The sequence below is a fragment of the Callospermophilus lateralis genome, chromosome 1, assembly GCF_048772815.1.
Source record: "Callospermophilus lateralis isolate mCalLat2 chromosome 1, mCalLat2.hap1, whole genome shotgun sequence".
NCBI lineage: Eukaryota > Metazoa > Chordata > Mammalia > Rodentia > Sciuridae > Callospermophilus > Callospermophilus lateralis.
The window spans coordinates 206,292,236-206,312,183 of record NC_135305.1 but is presented as its reverse complement, the minus strand read 5'-3'; the positions used below and the strand labels follow the sequence as shown (position 1 = coordinate 206,312,183).

The following is a 19,948-nucleotide window of genomic DNA, read 5'->3' as shown; positions in this document are numbered from 1 at the left end:
TGGAGTTCAAATGACAGCCCTTTCAGTCTCTCTGGCCATTTGTCACCCTGCTGCAGGAATCCCTTTTCCCCTCTGGATAGAAGGCTCGAATCCACCCTCCCCTGGCAAACCTCGGTGCTGCCGCCCACCAGCTGCCGCCCACACAGCTCTGCCAAGATTAATTCACCTGCTCCCGAGCCTCCTACTGCAAGCTGCTTTTGCACAGAATGGGAGGCCAAATTCACGTTCATTTTCACAGAGCAAACAATCCAGGAGAGTGGGAGGGGGTAAGAGGAGAAAAATCACATATGTATCTCAGAGCAGCCCCAATAAAGCATTTTTATTAATTTCATACTTCTCTGGAAGGGAAGGGAAGGGAAGGCAGGCTCCTCAACACAGCCGTGCTACCAAGACGACCACCAGTCATATGTCACAGAGGCAGCCCTCAGAGCTCGAAAACCAGGTGCAGATACAACTGTGGTGGGCACAACTCCTTGGCCATCCCAGCACCCACTGCCCATCATTCCCCTACACCTTCACCTCAACCACAGAAGCTAAACAAAACAAAACAAAAAAACAAAAAACAAGCCTACTTTCCTATTTTCCTTTGAAGCTGAGGGCAGCCATATGACACAATTGGGGCTAACGGATCATCAGTTGGGAGTTTTGGCAAAAGTTCTTGCTTTGCAGACAAGAAGAATTCACTTGCATTGTTCCTTTTCTCTTTCTGTTTTGAATGGAGATGTGACACCTAGAGGTGCAGCAGTCAGCATGCAACCATAAGATCACAAGCAGGAAGGAAAAGGACAAGAGAAGCACTGAGATGAAAGTCAAAGCCCTATCCTAGCTCAGTCCCAGCAACTGATGCTTGCTAAGTGCAGCACTTAGCCATCATCACTTGGGTTTTCAGTTACTTGCAGCCAAAAGCACTGCAACCAATTCAACATCTCATTCTTGTCTATACAGTAGTACCTCTTTGTTAATTCTAAGCTGTTTCATTTTATTTATTTACTTATTTAATTTTAATTTTGTTGTCCTGCTTGGGATAGAACTCAGAGCCTTGTGAATGGTAGGCAAGAGCTCTACCACTGAGTTACACCTTCAATCCATATACTGTGTGTTAGAGCAGATGTCCTCCCTCATTTGATTTTTTTTTGAAATTTTGGACCTATTAATTTTATTAATTTTGGACTTATTTAATTTTCCAAGGACCTATTAATTTTACATCTCTTCTCAAATGTCTGACAGTCATCTTAAACTCAAAAGGGTCAGGATGATGCCTTTTCCAGGAGTCCCTACCTCCAGTGAGTAGCATTAACAACCATCCACCAACTGTTCAAGCCAGGGTCTTCCTTGATGGCTGCCATTGCTGAACTATCATCCACCATATCACCAAATTCCATGGATTCTGCATCCTGAATATTTTCCTAAGCTGCTCACTTTTCTCTACGGCTCCTACTCGAGTCTAAGTTGTGTATACCCAGACCGTTATAACAGCACTCTAATTGCTCTCTCTGCACCTTGCACTTTCCACAGTGATCATACAAAAACATAAGTCTAACCATGTCCTACTCTTCCTCAGACTCTTTTAATGATTACATACACTCCCCATGGTAAAGTCCAAACTCCTCAAGACTGAAAAGGCCTGATCTGACCCTTCTGCACCTCTCCCCACCTGGCTCTTGGGAAGCTGTAGAGCCCTTTCAATTTCTCAAAGCCATCTCCTCTATTTCTGTTTTAGAAACACCACACATGCTTTATTCTATATGGGGGGGGGCGTGCTCCTCCAGCTTTATGGTCTACTTAGTTCTTACTTATCCCTTTGCAGCCCCAACAGTGAATTGTTTATTTCAGATACTGTGCTTTTCTGCTCTAGATTTCCAATTGGTTCATTTTTAAAAATAGTTTTCACTCTCTTCTGAGAGTCCCCATCTTCCCGCTCATTAAGACCATCTTATCCTTTAAGTCTCAGGCCATTTATATAACAGATGCTTTTGGCTTAATCTTCTAATTCCAATATCTGGGTTATCTCAGGGTATATTTCTATTGGGCTAGGTTTTTTTTTTCCTTGATTATGGGATCAATATTTATTGCTTCTCAGCAAGTCTAGTAATTTTTTATTATATGTTGGACATTGCAGATGAAACCTTGTAGGCAGTCTGAATTATTTGTCCCCTTTAAAGATTTGTGTTTTGTTACAGAAATTTCTTTTGAACCTCTCAGCTTTGCTTTTATTTTTTATTAAGGCAAGTCTGTTTTGATTTTGTCTTCAGTGTTAGGGTGTCACTTATATTTCTAATACATGGCTTTGTGGGGTCTCAACTACGTCACTGGCTAGGCCATCACTACATGGTGTTCCAGTACTGTGAAGCCCTCTGGTGTCTCTGTTCTGCTCTCAGCCCCATAGCAATTGTTTTCTGTTCGGCCTTTTGGAGCCCTGTGCTCTCTCTTCTCCTGATTTTCAGCACTGACCTCCAAAGACAGCTTTTTCAATAAATCTGCACAGGAGTTCAGTAAGAACCAGGCAAGTCACCATGGAAACTAACCATTTCTGCTGAACAGCTGAAAATTCACAGCTGACAATTTAAAGAATAATGCCTCTCAGTTAGGTTATTACATTTCCAACTAGAGGCAGAGGTCAAAACAAAAGAGCTAATCAGGAGGCCTTTCCAATAATGCCTATTACGAAATCATCTGACAGGTCCAGAAGATGACCTGGCATCCTCTCAGCAATGCAGCAGACCCCAACTGCCAGCAGACAGGGGCACGCACTGCCTGGGATGATACAGAAAGCAACATCCCAGCTTTGTTCTTCTCATTCAGTCTCCAATATTACTGTGCTCAAAAGGAGCAGGGCACTGTGCTAACAAGTTCTAATGAGCACTTTCCTGGGTCCATATGCTAGTCTCTGCTGCATTCTGAATAAATTATGATGGAAAAAGAGCCTCATTTAAGATGTGTCTTTGAATGTGAAAACTGGAGGTCACACTTCCATATGGCATGGGTATTGTGAGGAGGTGGACTGCAGTTTTAATTGAGCAGTTTTGCAGTGATCAGAGGTTATTCAGAGCTTTGTGCTTTCCTTGCACATGAGAACTGCAGTATTGGATCTGACCCAAAGTCCACTTCAGACCAACACCCTGTCTCTGACAGAGCAACCATGGGCTGCTGTGGTGACTACCTTGGGATCTGCGTGAGCTCACAGGATGCCCCCACAGTGATTTCAGGACATATGGAACTGATCATTTTGCTCAGGTGACTGTGATTTAATAACCAAGTCCCTGCTTACAATTGTTGGCTCTGCCTTGAATCTATGAACATAGACGAAGCCAGAAGGCACCTTCAAAGCCAGCTGGCCCAGCCCCCTTATTTTACTGATGAGAAAACCAAGGCCAGGGGCCAGCTTACACTGTCAACCAGGGACATAGGAGGAGTTGGCACCAGAACTTTGGTCTTCGGCTTCTTCCTCCTCACTCTGGCTTCTCAAAGGGAGACAGCCATGTCTTCAGTCCTTCCAGAGGATCTTTGCTAGACCCTCTGAAATGTCATTCTCTCTTTCAGTAGGACTTATCAGAACCAGACAAAGACACTTTTTACTTTTTAAAATATATAATTTATCTTTTATATATAATTGCTCATGTAATTAACAGATTTTTTTTTTTAACCTCTGTGGCAGTAAGTTCAAGATCAGCAAACAATGCACAACAGTTTGCCATTCTTGACTTAAAACTGTGACCCAAACCCATGACCCTCTGAGTGGGTGAAGCTGAGGTTTGTCTGCTTCCCATCTGTCCACCACAGCTCTGGCAGCCCCTCTTACAGCACCCTCCCCATGGGCTTCCCAACACTCAGAAGACCCTGATATAACTGCCAACTCACCAGGCAGGACCAGGGACACTCACCTTTGCATAAGCAGTTGTTTTAATAAACCACTGTTTGAGGTACTTCTGTTCCACCTTTGCTCCAGAGCGCCACGAACAGCCATGTTCATCCACCTGCTCATTGGCAAGCACTGTCTCATCCACTGGGTCCCAGTTAACCAAGGCCTGGAAAATTCAGGAGACAAAATGATGTATTCTGGTGACAGCTATTACTAGGATCATTTCAAGGTGTTTTCTAACACGAAAAGAAACCTGTGAATGTAGCAGCTTTGCTCTGAGGCCTAAAGGCATCTCCCAGAAGGCCTGCTTGGCCAGGAAACCACTAGCAAGCTGTCAAAAGAAGAGGTGGACTGCCTCTGTTCTTACATCTCATTAGAAAGGGCTGGGAAGGAAACCTTTAAGCATGTGTCTAACTCAACTTTGATGTCTTCTTCTTCCATCATCATTAACATTATTATTATTTTGCAGGGATAGGGATGGAGGTTAGGCCTTAAGAATACTAAGCAAGCACTCTACCAGTAAGCTGTGCCCTCAGACCTGTTGTATCTTATTGAAAGATAGAATGAATTAGAAGGGTTTAGATATTTTAGTAAACAGAGAAAAAAGAAAAAAAAATGGAACCTACTTTGCATTTAGCAAACTGGGATTATTGTAGAGGAAATACCTGTATTAATTTTAATAAAATTGTTAATTTTGATTGAGAGATTACCATGTACCAGTTGCTGTGCTGAGTAGGTGACTATGGGTGGGTCTTTACTTCTCACAACCATCCTCTGAGATAAGTATATTCTTACCCTCATATTGCAGATAAGGACTTTGAGGACTAGAGAAGTTAACTTACCCAACCCACTCAATGAGTGACAGAGAGGGGCAAAATTCAGGTCCCTAGAAACTAAACTATTTTAGCAATTTTTTAAATTTTAAATTTTTTATGTTTATTTAAATTGAGATATAACATACATAAAATGAAAAATTCTTAAGTGTACAACTGATGAATTTTTGCACAGGTTGACACTCATAACCCTCACTCAAACCACAGGAAACTCTTAGGCTTTCTATCAATCAACATCAGTCCCCCACAAGATAACTACTCTGGAATTTTGGCTCCATGGATTCATTTGGCCAATAGAATATGTAATCTTAACTTTTATGAAGATTCCCTCACAGAGTTCTAGTTAGTTTCTATCTCTATTTAAAATAAATACCTCTGTCATCTACATCCATTGCTTTATGACATTCAGGTGCCACTGGGTCCAAGAAGGTGATGAGTACTGAAAGATGTGGTTGGGCATTAAGTTAACCTGACCTGATACAAAGTTGTTTTAAATTTTTTTTTATGGTATACCATATGCTTGGCATGCACAAAGTCCTGGGTTCAATCCTCAGCACCATCCTCTCACAAATATTTTTTTAAATAAATAATTCTGCGGGGCATGGTGGTACACATCTGTAACCCCAGTAACTTGGGAGGTTGAGGCAGAAGGATTGCAAATGAGGCCAACCTCTCCAATTAGCAAGACCCTGTCTCAAAATAAAAAATAAAAAAAAGCTGAGGATATAGCTCAGTGGTCTTAGTGGTAGAGCACCCAGGGGTTCAATTTCTAGTACTGCAAGGGGGGAAAGAAAAGTCATTCTAATAAGAGAAGGTGCTAACTCTTATCCATCTGCCCCTCCAGGCCCTCTTTCCATCCTGTTCTTTGACCTGTTAACACAGGTTAACTTAGATACTTCCCTGTGTCTGGGTTTGACCCATGAAAGGTGCCCTGGCTTCTTCCTGGTGGGGCTGTGGGCTAGCAGTCGCTGCTTCCTGCTACCAAAGGCCACAGCCCCTTTGGGCAGGCCTTTCCTGCTGCTGCCTCTTCTGCTCTGCCAGGTTCCTGTAACTGTTCCCTGACACTGTCCCTGAGTCTAGCAGTGGGTGGTACAGACTTCCTTCTGTTGCTGCTGACAGTTGTTTTCCAGCATCTCTGAATCTCCCTGAAGTTGGTACAAATTGTCCCTTTATTACATTTTCTTCAATGACTCCTTTTGGGTGCACCCTCTATTTCCTGCTGGGAACTGGCTGATTCAGAGACATAGCTAACCAACAATTACAGAAAATCTAGGGAGTCTAACCTATCTCTGGGTTGTGATTTACAGGGCGTGATTTTACAACTGAAAGTGGTACATCCACTGCAAAATTTAAGGTTGTGAAGTCTAGAGTTGGGGTAGGAAAGACATGCATTGAATAATTTATTTCCTTCAATATAGCTCCCCTAAGCCTTGAATTGATAAATAAACAGAGATAAAACATAGGACAAAGTACCTTAGACCTAAAAATTCTAGGTTAATAAACCAAAGATGACTTCTTTATCTATCACTGCCTATATCAAGGGGTTGGAGAAAAAGGTTCTACTTAGGTAGAAAAGAAAGGTCCAAGGTTGGGAATGTAGCTCACCAGCTTGCCTAGCATGCATGAGGCCCTGAGTTCAAGCCCCAGCACCATTAAAAAAAAAAAAAAAAAGCAAAAAGCATTGGGAGGGGCAAGTATTAACTTAAGTTATTCAAGGAACAAACCTCCACTCAAATACACAAAAAATACCCAACCCACACACAGCTAAAATTGTATAATATATAAAAGAGGGGGGAAAGCACTATTTACCTCCACCTTTGCCTCCTGCTCTCTGCAAACCTCAGAGGATACAGGAGAAGCCAATGCTTGGTACTGCAGATTTGCAAAAACAAATAGGACTTTATTTTCTTATGGACATTTCCCACACGGCCTGGCATCTCTCAGGCTGTAGGTAACTAAGCGCAAGGAGGAAGAGGGGCTTCTAAGAGGTTTACACGTTATGATAAACCCTGGGTGTTGATGAAAAACAAATCAAAGTCTGACACAAAAGCAATGTTTTTTCCCCAATAAAAGACTCCAGGGAGGAGGCAAAACGCCATAGAAAACAGTCTCAGATGAAAGATGCAGAGGCTGGAGGCTACAGGAAGCCACAGGCTTCGGTCCACCTCAACTCGCAGCTGCAGAGGCAGGCTGAGACTGGCAGTAGGGCTGGTCAAAATCCAGGGCCCCCAGGGTCCAGGAAGCACAGTGGGTGTAGCCTGAGAAGCCCAGAAGTCATTTTCCAAATCCCTTTCCCCAGGTCTCCTCTCCTCCGACTGTTTCCCTTGAAGCCAGGACTTCCCTTTGCCTAGAGTTTCAATTTTGAATATTTACTGTGATGGACACCCTGATTTTTAAGCAAGTACAGTCTTGGCAAATAGGATCTAATTTGTATACAATTTTACTAATGACATGTTTCCCTGGCTGACATATATGTTGTCTGTCACCTACTGGAGCCAATTCTATATTCCGTGGTTGATAACTAATCTTATTTGTAAAATACTGTTTTTATATCTGCATTTTGAAATCAATCTTCATCAAGATGGACGTCATTAAAACACCTGAAAGCATACTGAAAAAAAAAAACCAAGAAAACAAAACAAAACCAAAAAGAAAGCACACTGAACTCTGAGTAGGTTTACCCACTGCCTCCCTCTTAACAGTTCCCCAGCAATGTCACAGAATGAGTCATTCCAAATAAGAAAATTTCCCATTTAATCAAGGACTGAACAGTAGATTAATATGTTAGCAGAAGCTTTTTGAAAGCATTTCAGAAATGCACACCATTGCAAATGTGAATAAGCCATGTTCATAAGAGTTCAAATTTGCAGTGATGTCCCACATCCATTATTTAAAAACTTCTTTTGTGGTCTTCAGGATGGAACCTAGGGCCCTGCACATGCTAGGCAAGTGATCAACCACTGAGTCACCCCCCCCACCCCCAGCCCTTTTTCTTTTGTATTGAGACAGGGCCTTGCTAAGTTGCTCAGGTTGGCCTCGAACTTGTAATCTTCCTGCCTCAGCTTCCTAAATTGCTGAGATTACAGGCATGTGCCAGCTCCGTCCCATCACTTTTGTCTCTTCCCTCTGTCCTCTGCTGCTGGGGACTCCTTGAACTCCCTTGGGAACTATCTGGGCAGTATCATCCTTATTTCACTGTATCGTAACTGTGGTGCCTGTGGCCACTGTCAGATCTCCTGTTCCAACCCTTGCTGTCTCTCGTCTTGCTGAGGGTCCTGGCCTCCCTGGACATAAGTCTTCGCACAAGGTGCCAGTGCCTCCCAGCACACATAAACATCAGCATGCTTCGGTCCCTGGCAATGAACACATCACTCCCAGGCCCTTGGGTACTCACACTGCTCTCCTCGCTTCTTTTTCCTCAAACTCTGCTTTTTCCCTACCTGAAACCTTTTCTGAATCTACTGTCAAACAGTTTCAAGTTCCAGAAGTCTGGTAAAGTATATATTTTAGGAAATAGATTTAGATCAACTTGCTTCCTCTTGATAAAAGCATGCTTCACTAAGTAACATCATGTTGATCTCATTCAAGGACCTTGCTCTCAAAATCCATCCTGCTCCATTCCATCCAAAATGGGCCCGAATTTGGACTGAATTCACGAGAGGTCCTCAAGGTTACCATTCATCTGTTACTGTCGCCACCTCCCTAAGCCACAGATGTACAGTGGAAGAGGATGTGTTTGAACAGTGATCTTTCAGGGCACTTCCTGAAGCTGGAGCCATGCTGCAGACCTAGCTTAGGGGGATGAGTTAGCACTAGCCAGCTGCCACTGAAAACACAGAGACAGTCAAACACAAACTCCCATCAAGGGATTCTCTACAATCCCCTAGGATGTCCACACATAACATGCAAGCATCCTTCTTTGTCCAACAACAATATCCACAGAATAAAACCATTTTTTTAAAAAACCAGAGGTGCAATTAATGTTGCGTCAAGTAAGGAGGTCTTTACATTCATATCTATTACTGAAAATGTTTTTGTTTTGTGAGAACAAGAGTAGATTCCTTTTGCAGTAGAACTGAGTATTCCATGGACAATGCCGATTTGGAACAAAACACTTACTGCCTCCCAGTACATTCAGTAATGCTGATCTAATCCCTACCCTAAATGCTATGGAAGAAGCAAATTTAAAGGCTGAAGCTATCTTTTATTAAAAAATAAAAAGTTATGACAAGTTGTTACAGGGAAAGTACTAATATTTGATTTACTTTTGGTTGAATATGATATATATATATATATATATATATATATATATATATATATAAAATAAACATCATTACCTGATATATGGTATACTTTATAAAGTATATCAGATACCTTCTAAAATCAATTAACTTTCTAAAATTAATTTCAAAAGTTTATAGTTAGGAATAAACCACAAACTGAGAGTGCTCATGGCAATGTTTTATGTTTTTTTTAATACTTTTTTAAAAGATGTTGATGACCTTTATCTTATCCATTTATTTATATGTGGGGCTGAGAATCAAACCCAGTGCCTCACACATGCTAGGCAAGCGCTCTACCACTGAGCCACAACCCCAGCCCAATGTTATATGTTTTAAAGTCAATTTGAAGATAGTTATCCAATAAAAGGGGATCTACCTGATAAAAATATCTTGAATCAGGACTGATCTTTGAACAATGCACCAAAGGTACATTTTTTACATTCTGTTTATTATTTTTTTCCCTTAAGATCATGATACTTTAATGGTGACTTAAAAAATCAGTGCTCCATTTATAGCAGCACAACTCACAATAGCTAAACTGTGGAACCAACCTACATGAATGGATAAAAAAACTGTGGTATATATATACACAACGGAATATTACTCAGCATTAAAAGAGAATAAAATCATGGCATTTGCAGATAAATGGATAGAGTTGGAGAATATAATGTTAAGTGAAGTTGGCCAATCCCAAAAAGCCAAATGTCGAATGTATTCTCTGATTTAAGGATGCTAATTCATAATGGGGTTAAGTGGGGCATGGGAGGATTAGATGAACTCTAGATACAGCAAAGGGGAGGGAGGGGAAGGGAAAGAGGGGAAGGGAGGGGGAGTGGGGGCAGGAAAGACAGTGGAATGAGATGGACATCATTACCCTAAGGACATGTACAAAGACACAAATGGTGTGACTGTACTTTGTGTACAACCAGAGATATGAAACATTGTGCTCTATATGTGTAGTATGAATTGTAATGCATTCTGCTGTCATTCATATATAACAAATTAAAATTTAAGAATAAATTTAAAAAATCAGCACTCCAGGGACCAGGGCTGTGGCTCAGTGGGAGAGCACTTGCCTCGCAAGTGTGAGATACTGGGTTCGATCCTCGGCACCACATACAAAAAAATAAATAAATAAAATAAAGATACTATGTTCATCTATGACTAAAAAAAAAAAAAAAAAATCAATGCTCCAAAAACAATTTAAATCAGCAATTGATAACAAAAACATCATTTTTAAAAAAAAAATAGAATTTTATTCTGCCATCAAGTATAACAAATGAGAATAAATAAATAGTTTAAATTAAAAAAAAATAAAATAATCTAAATTATTCTTTCCTAATAACTTTCCATGAATAGGCTGCCTCAGAATTAGCCAGGTAACCTTAGGTTGGTTTGTTTGTTTCCTGTTTTTCCAATTTAAACACCATAAGCACTCCATACCATAACTCCAATGGTATGCTCAAGTGGGGCATTTCCTGAGTACCTAGTCTGTTCCAGGCACCATTCTGGGTTCTTCATGAGCATTCACTTGTTTAGTTCTCAATAACAACTCTACGAAATAGGGAGAAAGTGCTGTGGTGAGCAGAATAACAACCTCCCAAGGATGTCCACGTCCTAATCTCTGGAACCTATAAACACATTACCTACATGCAGATGTGATAAAGTGAAGACTCTTGGGATGGGGAGACTGTCCTTCATTACCCAGGTGAGCCGAATGCAACTATTATGTTCCCCAGGGCACCCCTATTGGGGGAGGTGGAAGGAGCATCAGTCACACTGATTTGGAAAACAAGAAAGATGTTCTGGAGCCAGCCAGAAGGCTTTGCATGCGTAATGGGATCCTCCCAAAACCTCTCACATCTTTAGAAAAGTTTCTCAGCTCCTAAGATGCTGAATGTGGCTGGCTTTGGATCTAATCCAACAGTGATGAGGTTCAGTTTCCTATTTGGGTTTGAGGGCTATAGAATTGAGGTAGCACGCACAAACCCTGAGTGTAGAGACAGAGAGAAGCAAGTGTCCTGAAAAGGGAAATTATAATAAATATGCAATAAATTCAAAATTCAACTTATACATGTAATAGACACAAAAATAAACTATCTCGTACAGGAATATTAAACATACATATAGGGCTCCCTGTGAGAAATGTTGATGCTATTATATTAATATGTCACATCATTTCATATTCCATGCATATAAAATAATAAGCGGCACCCAGACAACTAAGGATAGGAAACACTAGATAATCTTATTGATGTCACACACAACTGTTCACACTCTTCATAGGATTGTTTAGTCTTTCCTGTCATCATTCTTTCTTCTACTTCTCTCTTCCCATTTTACCTCTTGATTTTTGTTATTTTTTTTAAAGGAGTTTGAAAATTTTATTTATTTATTTTTATATATTTTTTTCTGTTCTTTTTAGATATTCATGACTGTAGAGTGTATTTTGACAATCCTACATACAAGGAATATAAATTCCCATTTTGTGGCTGTACATGATGTGGAGTTACACTGGTTGCATATTCATATATGAATACACAACCAGTTACGTGTTGTATATGAATATATGAATATACAACCAGGAAAGTTATGTGTCAGATTCATTCTACTGTCTTTCCTATTCCTAACCCCTCTCCTTTCCCTTAGATTTCTGTTGTTATTTTTATATTGTCAAGGTTTAGGACATTTTTGTTTTATTTTGAAATTCTGTGTCTATCTCCATATTGATTCCAAAATTTTAAAATCTGGGAAAACCTGCTATCAGGTCCCCCTCACCTGGTAAACACACAGTTTCTTTTCTTCTCACTTAAATAAATCCTATTCCTTTCACTCTCAAAAAATTAAATTTAAAATCTTAGCACATAATAATTATGTACATATTATTCACTGTAAGACAAGCAATACAGTGGGACTCACAGAAAGAAATCATGATTCGGTGTCATCAAATCCCCCTGATCAAAGGAGAATGTGCCAAGCATAAAGGCAGAGTGGATTTCGTACTTGTTACTTCTCAACCTTCTAGACCAGTGCTGTCTGATGGGATGGTCTGTGAGGATGGGAATGTTCTACATCTGTACTGCTCAACACTACCAACCAGCAATGAGGGCATTGAGCACTTGGAATTTGGCTAGTGTGTCTAAAACTTGGCTTTTTAACATTATTTAATTTCAGTTACTTTAAATTTAAATTTAACAACCACATGCAGCTAGTGGCTATCAATCACATGACAGTGCAGTTCCAAGCCTCTTTGATACTCTTGTCTTGTTTCCCACCATTCCAAGCTTTATCTACTTATTGAGCTCCCTGCCATAACATACATGTCCATTTCGGTGTAGGTACCGGGATTTCTGTCTAGTGGGTGGTGCTGGCAATTGAACCTAGGGCCTCATGCATGCTAAGCATGTGCTTTACCACTCAGCTACACCTCCAGCCTGACTGTTGTTCAGTAAAGAGTGCCTCTAGGGCTCTCAGAGTTAGAGCACTTGCTCAGCATGCATGAGGCCCTGGGTTCTATCCCAGAACTGCAAATAAAATAAAGAGTACCTCTAATTTTCCCAAGAACCCTAAAGAAAGATGTTAGTACTCCCATTGAACAGATAGGAAACCATGTTTCCTGAAGATTCTGTTACCCAACTGGTCACACAGCTGGGAGAGGAAACAGAGCTAAGAAGCCTGCATTTCCTCCTATGCTTTGTCTCTTTGATCTCATCACAAGTACCAGACACTATGTCATGTGTTAGGAAGTCAAGGGTGAAAGACACCCAGACCTGGTGTTGGAGGCACTAAACTGAGCCAGGCAGTAGTTACTTTCTGGGTCTGCTGCAATTGATCCCATGAACTTGAAGTAGTATCCATTTTCACTGCTACTGGGCAAGCAAGGTTTATTCTTTTCTTACATAAAAATGATGTATCTCAAGGACAAGGAGAACAATTGCAAAATTTTCCAGCTGCAGCTAACTTTAACTTACCTCCTTTTGATAAGCCAGACCAGCTTCATAGAGTTTAATAAACAGGTACTGAGTCCACTTGTAGTACTCTGGTGAACATGTAGTTATTTCCTGTCAATGTGGGAAAAAAACATCATGTAAAGGCCTTTGTAAGCATTCCCCTGCAATGTATGCTTCACCCTTGCTATTCAGTTTTGAAAACAATTAAATTGCAAAAATAGCTATCAGCCTATAGTATTTCCTCTTCATAAAGTACGGGACGCAGACATTTTTTCATGAAGGAGAGATGTTGTGGACACGCCTCCTCCCTTTCCTAAGTCATGTTCTATGGTGACAAACAACTTCAAGTCTTTTGTACATCCCTTGCCCACCCCACCCATGCAATTGAAAGGTGAATTATATTGTAGGAAAAGAGGTATTACAGTTTTGTCAGCATAAACATACATTGGGGGCCATGAATATAAGCTCATTTGGAAAACAATCACAAAATTCAAGAGGAATATTTGCCCACTTTTACATAGTCCTTATTTCAAAACAAATTTTGTGTTTCTACATGTAACTGGGGCCTAGTGGCTCCTGTAGATTCATTATTTTCCAGGTATTACATTATATGAATCAGGCTGTTGTCTAATTAGGAAGGCTGGGGACATGGTCAGGGATAGACACTGCTCAGAGACACAGTTTCTGAGTTATACAGCCCTTCTGGAACTTTCCCTGAAATGCTCATTAAAACAAAACAAAAAGTTATTTCTAGACTTCTAACACTTTATCTTGAAGACATCCTTCTGAATTAAATTGCTTAAAAGCTTTTATTTTACCCAACTGGCTAGAAATTGAGACCCTCTTCATATTTTTCACTAGGAACTACTTATTCAAACCCAGTTCCATAGACAAGAGTCTACTGGGGGTTTTAGTGCCCACAGAGATGTTCACAGTCCTTCCCTGGAAACATTCCTTTGTCACAACTCTGTGTGTGTGTGCACACGTGTGCATGTGTGTGTGTACACGCATGTGCTATCCATCATGTAGTGGGTAGAAACAGAGATGCTATAAAAAATCTGTAATGCACAAGACAATTTCCAGAACAAAAAAATTAACCAGCTGCAAATGTTAATAGTGCCACAGTGGAGAAATCTTGATCTAAGGGTTTAAACTATTTCCATTTGATTCTGAAACCACTGGCAGATTAAAGGGGAATTAACCAAGCAACTCTCTGGTGGGCATTTCATAAAAAAGTGATCAAAGGATAAATTGTCATTGGGCAAAGTGGAAATATGGAGTCAGTTAACTTAGTACGCCTCTCCATTAGATGTGGTCCTATTTCTTTGAGTACGACTTGTAATGCACACAGAAATGCTGCACGATGCCACCACCAGCCCTCCTCCGAGTCACACACCAAGCAGAGACAGACAGTCAGGGCTGGAGATGCAGATGGATACAATTCTGAAGCTCTGTTATGCATGCATAATGCTGTTCGCTGAGAATGAGCGACTGATTTTACCATCTAGATTTTAAATCATTTAATATGCCTCCAAGTAGTGGTCTGACTTGGAAAATTTCACATAATAGATTCATGTAATAAATTTTCTATTTTGAAGTGAGAGAGGCATATGGTTTCTCTTGATACGACAGTTTATCCCTCCCATGAAACAGTTGTTGAACTGTTTAAAGATCATCCATTTAACCAGAAAAAAAAGAAGAAAAAGATCATCCATAAAAATCCAGCACCGGGCTGGGGTTGTGGCTCAGTGGCAGAACGCTTGCTTCAAACATGTGAGGCACTGGGCTTGATCCTCAGTACCACATAAAAATAAGTAAAGAAAATGAAGATTATTGTATTCATCTATAACTAGAAATTAGGAGGAAAAAAATAATCCTGAACCATACTCATATGTTCAAACCCAACCCTGCCTGCATCCCCAAGGGGGAGTTCTGTGTCTGGGGCGGGGGCTCCCTATTGCCCACCTCTGTCTACAAGCTGTGAGACAGCACCAACTTGGTAAGATTTCTTGGTGAGGCTACAAAAAAAGACCAGGGCTGTTCACTGTGTTCCAAAATCTCTTTCCATTCCTGAACTTTCCTTTTTCCTGCTTTCAAATAAGCCCACATCTATGTAAAGGTACCATTGTTTTTAATACGAAAAGTCAGGTAATTCAAACCTATGGCTCTAAAAGCAATTGTGATTCAGCCACACTCCACATAGATTTCTATCAAGGTGTCAACTTTATATCCTCCTGAGCTCTAGAAAGTGCAATCTAGCTGCCAAGAGACTCAATTTACGCATCTGGGATCTCAACTAAAATGATTCCTCCACACTGCAATTTTACATCCTACGATATCTGGTTTTAGCATTAAAAATATTTTGCATATTTATAGGCAAATACAGAGCCCAACACAGAAGGTGAGCTCTCTCAGAACACGAGAGGCTCAATGCGTGCTCTTTGAACAGACACCTGGCTGCCCACACCTCAGTGGCCCAAATATTTAGGTCATCTATCAGAGATTGAAGAGAACAAAGAAAAAACCCGATGCACCATGTTTATCAAGCCAGTCACTTGGTGGCCCTGTGCACTGGAAAATAAGCACAGTTAGAAAGCTGAGCAGCCACCATGCATCACTGTTCCCATAATTTAATAACTAAGCCAGCCTGGCCAGTAGTTCCTGTGGCACAATGATGTGACAATGACAAAGTCCAGGAAGGCTCAGCCACAGAGCCTACTTCCATCCCTGATGAAAACAATACTTGCTCTGTGAGGAATCCCTCCAGGCCACTGTCTGAGTACCCAGGTGGGATCTCTTCAACCTGGAAGTATCTGGAAGAACATGATCCTGGGGAAAGACATCCACTCTGGAGTCATGTGACTTGGGTTCAAGTCCTTGCATTATCACTAGCTTGGTGGTCATGCCACACGGTCTAGAAAACAGAGGTGGTATAGAATGCAATAACGGATATAAAGCCCAGGCTGGGCACGTGGGAGGGACTAAGGGGTGCCATCCTCTTGACATGAGTCAGAACGTGTTATGACAGGGTGAGGCTGGTGTGGCCCCACACCACCCAAGGGAGGGCTGATATAACCATGAGGCTCCTGGGGCCAGGCAAGAGGGAGAAAAACAGCTTACTATCCCTTACCAGGCACGAGCTTCCTCAGTAAAAAAGAGATGGTGTTTATGAGCAAAGACCAAAGCACGTAGCCCAGGCTGTTCCCAGGCAGCTCTAATGGTGACCCACTGCAGGGAGGCTGCGAGATCACTTCCGCCCCCACTCTCTTATGCTCTTGCAAGATTTAGTTGGGTCCTTGTTTCTTGGTCCACTTGTATCTTCGATAGTGATTGGTCCCAGATCACAGAACAGCCCAAACCACTCAAGGCCATCATGCATTAGGAAGGTATCGCCACCTCACAATCAGGGATCTAAAAGAACAAACAAAAACCTGACGCAACATGTTTATCAAGCCAGTCATTTGGTGGCCCTGTACACTGGAAAATAAGCACAGTTAGAAAGCTGAGCAGCCACCATGCATCACTGTTCCCAGTGATAAGACTGCCTCCCCCTCTCCTCCCTGTGAGCCTCCTGCCATCAAAACAATGAATCTTGGAAACAGGAGAAAGATACTCACAGACTTTTCTTAAAAAGTGATCTTTGGTAATGTGCATTTTTGTCATTTGTTCTCTATTGCAACAGATCAAAAGGAGACATGTGGTGATGAGCTTGGCTTTTATCCCATCCCCGGTTCTTCAATTCTGAAGAGGAGGGATTCTGAAAGCAGAGTCCAGCTCAACAGGAGCTAAGGGCACTGTTCAAAGGGCATTTCCACCAGGGTCCCGGGACTCTGTGCTAAGGGTCTCTCTATGAGTCTGCCCCTGATCCACACCCTCCCTGTGCGGCTCAGCCCCATCCTAACTCAGATTCTCTTAGGTCCTACCCTGTTTTCAGAAAATGGATATAATAAGAAAACCAAGTATAAAAATAAGAAAATGCACTTTAAGCCCACCTTCATGGCAACAGATACACAAATTTTACTAGGTAACTACCTGTACTCAGTGACTAGCTGTTTAAAAGGCTGCATCTTCTGAAAGCTCATTTCTCTTTCTGGAAGAGAAGCCTGGCCTGGGGCTTCTAGAGAAGAGGAAGTGAGAAGATGGTTAGTTCCTCACTCATATGCTCCTAAATGGTCCTCAGGCAGAAGAGGGACCTAAAGAGTGAGAGAAGACAGCTCCCACAGCCCTGGCTTCCAATCTGAATAAGCCCCTCCTGAAGTTTCTATCTGGGCCTTTCTCTTTTTCTCTTGTTCTGAAGAAAGTTAGCTGTCATGAGCTGCCCTAGGGAGATGCTTATGTGGTAAGGAACTAAGAGAGGCCTCCAGCCAACAGGCCAGCAAGGAGCCAGCTCTCAGTCAGCTGCTGAAAACCATGCAACAAGCCTGGAGGCGGATCCTACCCAAGCCAAGCTTTCCCACAAGCCCTCAGCCTCAGCCTCAGCCTCAGCCTCAGCCTCAGCCTTGACAGCAGCCCTGTGAGGGGCCTGCGCTGGAGGCCCCAGGTAGGCCTCGCTTCATTCACAGTCTGCAGAGACTGGGACATAATAAATGCTTATTATTTTAAGCTACTAAATTTATGTTATAATTTAGCTTGAATCAATATACTGATACATTAGTAAGAGGGACCAATAACTAGACAAAATCGTGGGAAGGATATGAGAATATGTGGGGCAGAATCAGTTTGCTGCCCAGGGTACAAAAAACGACAGGAGACCTGGTGCTCCAGGTTCCTGCCCAACTGAGCTGGGTTTTAAATGCCAACTATCCTTTCCTCATTTGGGACCTAACACAGACTGTTCGGCTGTGTCATTTAAGCCCCCAAATCTCGTTCACCTTCTCAAACAGGCTGTCAGCTCTAATGGGTAGGTGAAGAGCTGGGCCTGCACACTGGGAAGGAATACAGGGTGGGCAGGCTGAAGGGCTGGGCCTGCACACTGGCTCTGCCAGGGACTCACCCGCTATTCCAGAAAATGACTTGTTTCTCTGGGCCTCTCTTTCCTCATTTGAAAACTGAGATACTATAACTGCTGTAAGGATCAAGGGATCTGAAGAGGGTTGGCCTGCTTTTCCAACACTGGCAGCCCCTATAGGTGCATAGTAGATGTTCATTAAAGCAAAAAATTAATTAATTAATTAATTAAGGTTAATTTAGGTGAGCAAGAGACATCATATTTTAAAAAATAAAATGAAATCCTAGAGACAGGATTTCAAGATTTATATTTCTTAACTGTAATAGGCTTTCTAAACAAGAGTGCCATTGTTCTTGGAACACTGAAGACTGTCAAATATAGGTTCACATAAGAAATGCCATCTCAATTCACACTCAGTCACAGTGCTTGAGGAAACCTGGGTGCAGAATATCTAAAACTTGAGCCCAGCACTGTGGTGCAGGCTTATAATCCCAGCAGCTCAAGAGGCCAAGGCAGGAGGACCACTAGTTCAAGGCCAGCCTCAGCAACATAAAAAGACCCTGTCTCAAAATGCAAAATATAAAGGGCTGAGGATGTGGCTCCGTGGTAGAGCTGGCTTCAATTTCTGATTCTGCAAACAAAACAACAAAACAAAACCCTTCAAAACTCCAAAGGCAAATGAGAGAACCACATTTATCTCCGTTAACAATTTCCACACCACCAAAAATGATGGCCTTTCAGAGAGAGCAGTGTCTCAATGCCTTGATGTCATACTGGTGTAGCATTTTATGTCCTCCCCCACTTAGGACACCAATGAGAGAACACTGACCAAGGATCTGCTGCCCAGAAAATGGTGATGCAGAGAACTGAAAGACAGATTTTCTACCCAACTCAAGGCTTTGCATGTTCATTCGCTCAGAGTCCTTCCACAGACTAACTGAATTTCAACTAGGCACATGGGCTAGGTACATGAAGATGAGCTTCCTCCATTACTGAGCAGATCAGCCACCCACAGTAGGCCTTTGCAGTCTCACCACTCTCCAGCAAAGTCCCTCAGCATTTTCACCCCGCACCCATCCCATTCCTTCCCATTTCCTTCTGAGGGAAAAGAGAAGCAATCTACTGTACACCTGCACTCTGGGCCCTGGACCCTCCCACCTCTCCAGGTTCCATGGCATTCTATCTCATTTGTATCTTTCTTTGTCATTTCCAGCCAGGGTCCCCAGCCTAGAACACCTGACCACCCCCTCCTCCTTTCTAACTATGAATCCCGGCGTGTCCCATGGCCAGGCGCTCTCAGCCTCACTGTCTGGCCTCTTCTCCTTGTTCTCTTTTTTCAGGATCCATTTTCGTCAAGATTCTGCCTCTGGCCTCTCTTACCTTCCTTGTTCCCCTCTTTGCAAAACCAAGGGAACAAGTGTTAAGATCAGGATAGTTAATTAATCTTGAACCTAACATTTGTCTAGGAGCTCATTTTATGCCATTATGTTCCTCTACTCAGGACCAACTTTAGACTGAAAATGAGCATTTAAAGAAAAGTGCAAATGACAAGTGCTAGACACTGTGCTTTTATAGAGTCTGCGTTTTATTCTTAAAGGTCTTGCTTTTCAAATCTAGGGCTACAAGCGAAATTCTTACGTAATTTGAAAGGTTCGTGTTCCACAGGCTCTTGAGGCCAATTTAGAGCGAGTGTTAATAGCAGGGCAATCATGATCTTTGTAGTTTAAAGATACTGTCTTTCTTACTGAAAGCGGCTTGATCAGAGAACCCTTTTTTTCTGGTATTTTTTTGATCAATATTTTGAATATGATCATTTTTATGGTGACCTGAAAGTGATCCCACGCACACTACATGAGATTCTATGGAATATCCATAGTCAGACGAGCAGCAATTTGATGAATTTCTTGGTAATTGTTCTTTGCCAGCTGACAAGAATCTCATCAAGGAAGCTTAACAATACAGACAGCTTTTCTAACTAGACATTTGGGAACAAAACACCCCTCCATTAAGCTACAGATGAAATTAATTGGTTTGAGTTGTAATTTATTATCAGTCTAGTTGGGCAGATGCCAGTA

At 41.8% G+C, this 19,948-nt stretch overlaps 1 protein-coding gene across 2 annotated transcripts in view; it reads right to left on the bottom strand.

The window, feature by feature from the left end:
- Lars2 (leucyl-tRNA synthetase 2, mitochondrial) overlaps nucleotides 1–19,948 on the bottom strand; it is a 137,776-nt gene that overhangs the window by 68,997 nt on the left and 48,831 nt on the right. For both annotated transcript variants that reach the window (XM_076844543.2, XM_076844550.2), the window contains exons 6-7: nucleotides 12,947–13,036; nucleotides 3,882–4,025 (exon numbers count right to left, since the gene is read on the bottom strand). In XM_076844543.2, the coding sequence (XP_076700658.2) occupies nucleotides 3,882–4,025; nucleotides 12,947–13,036 (234 nt within the window). The remainder of the gene's footprint in view (nucleotides 1–3,881; nucleotides 4,026–12,946; nucleotides 13,037–19,948) is intronic.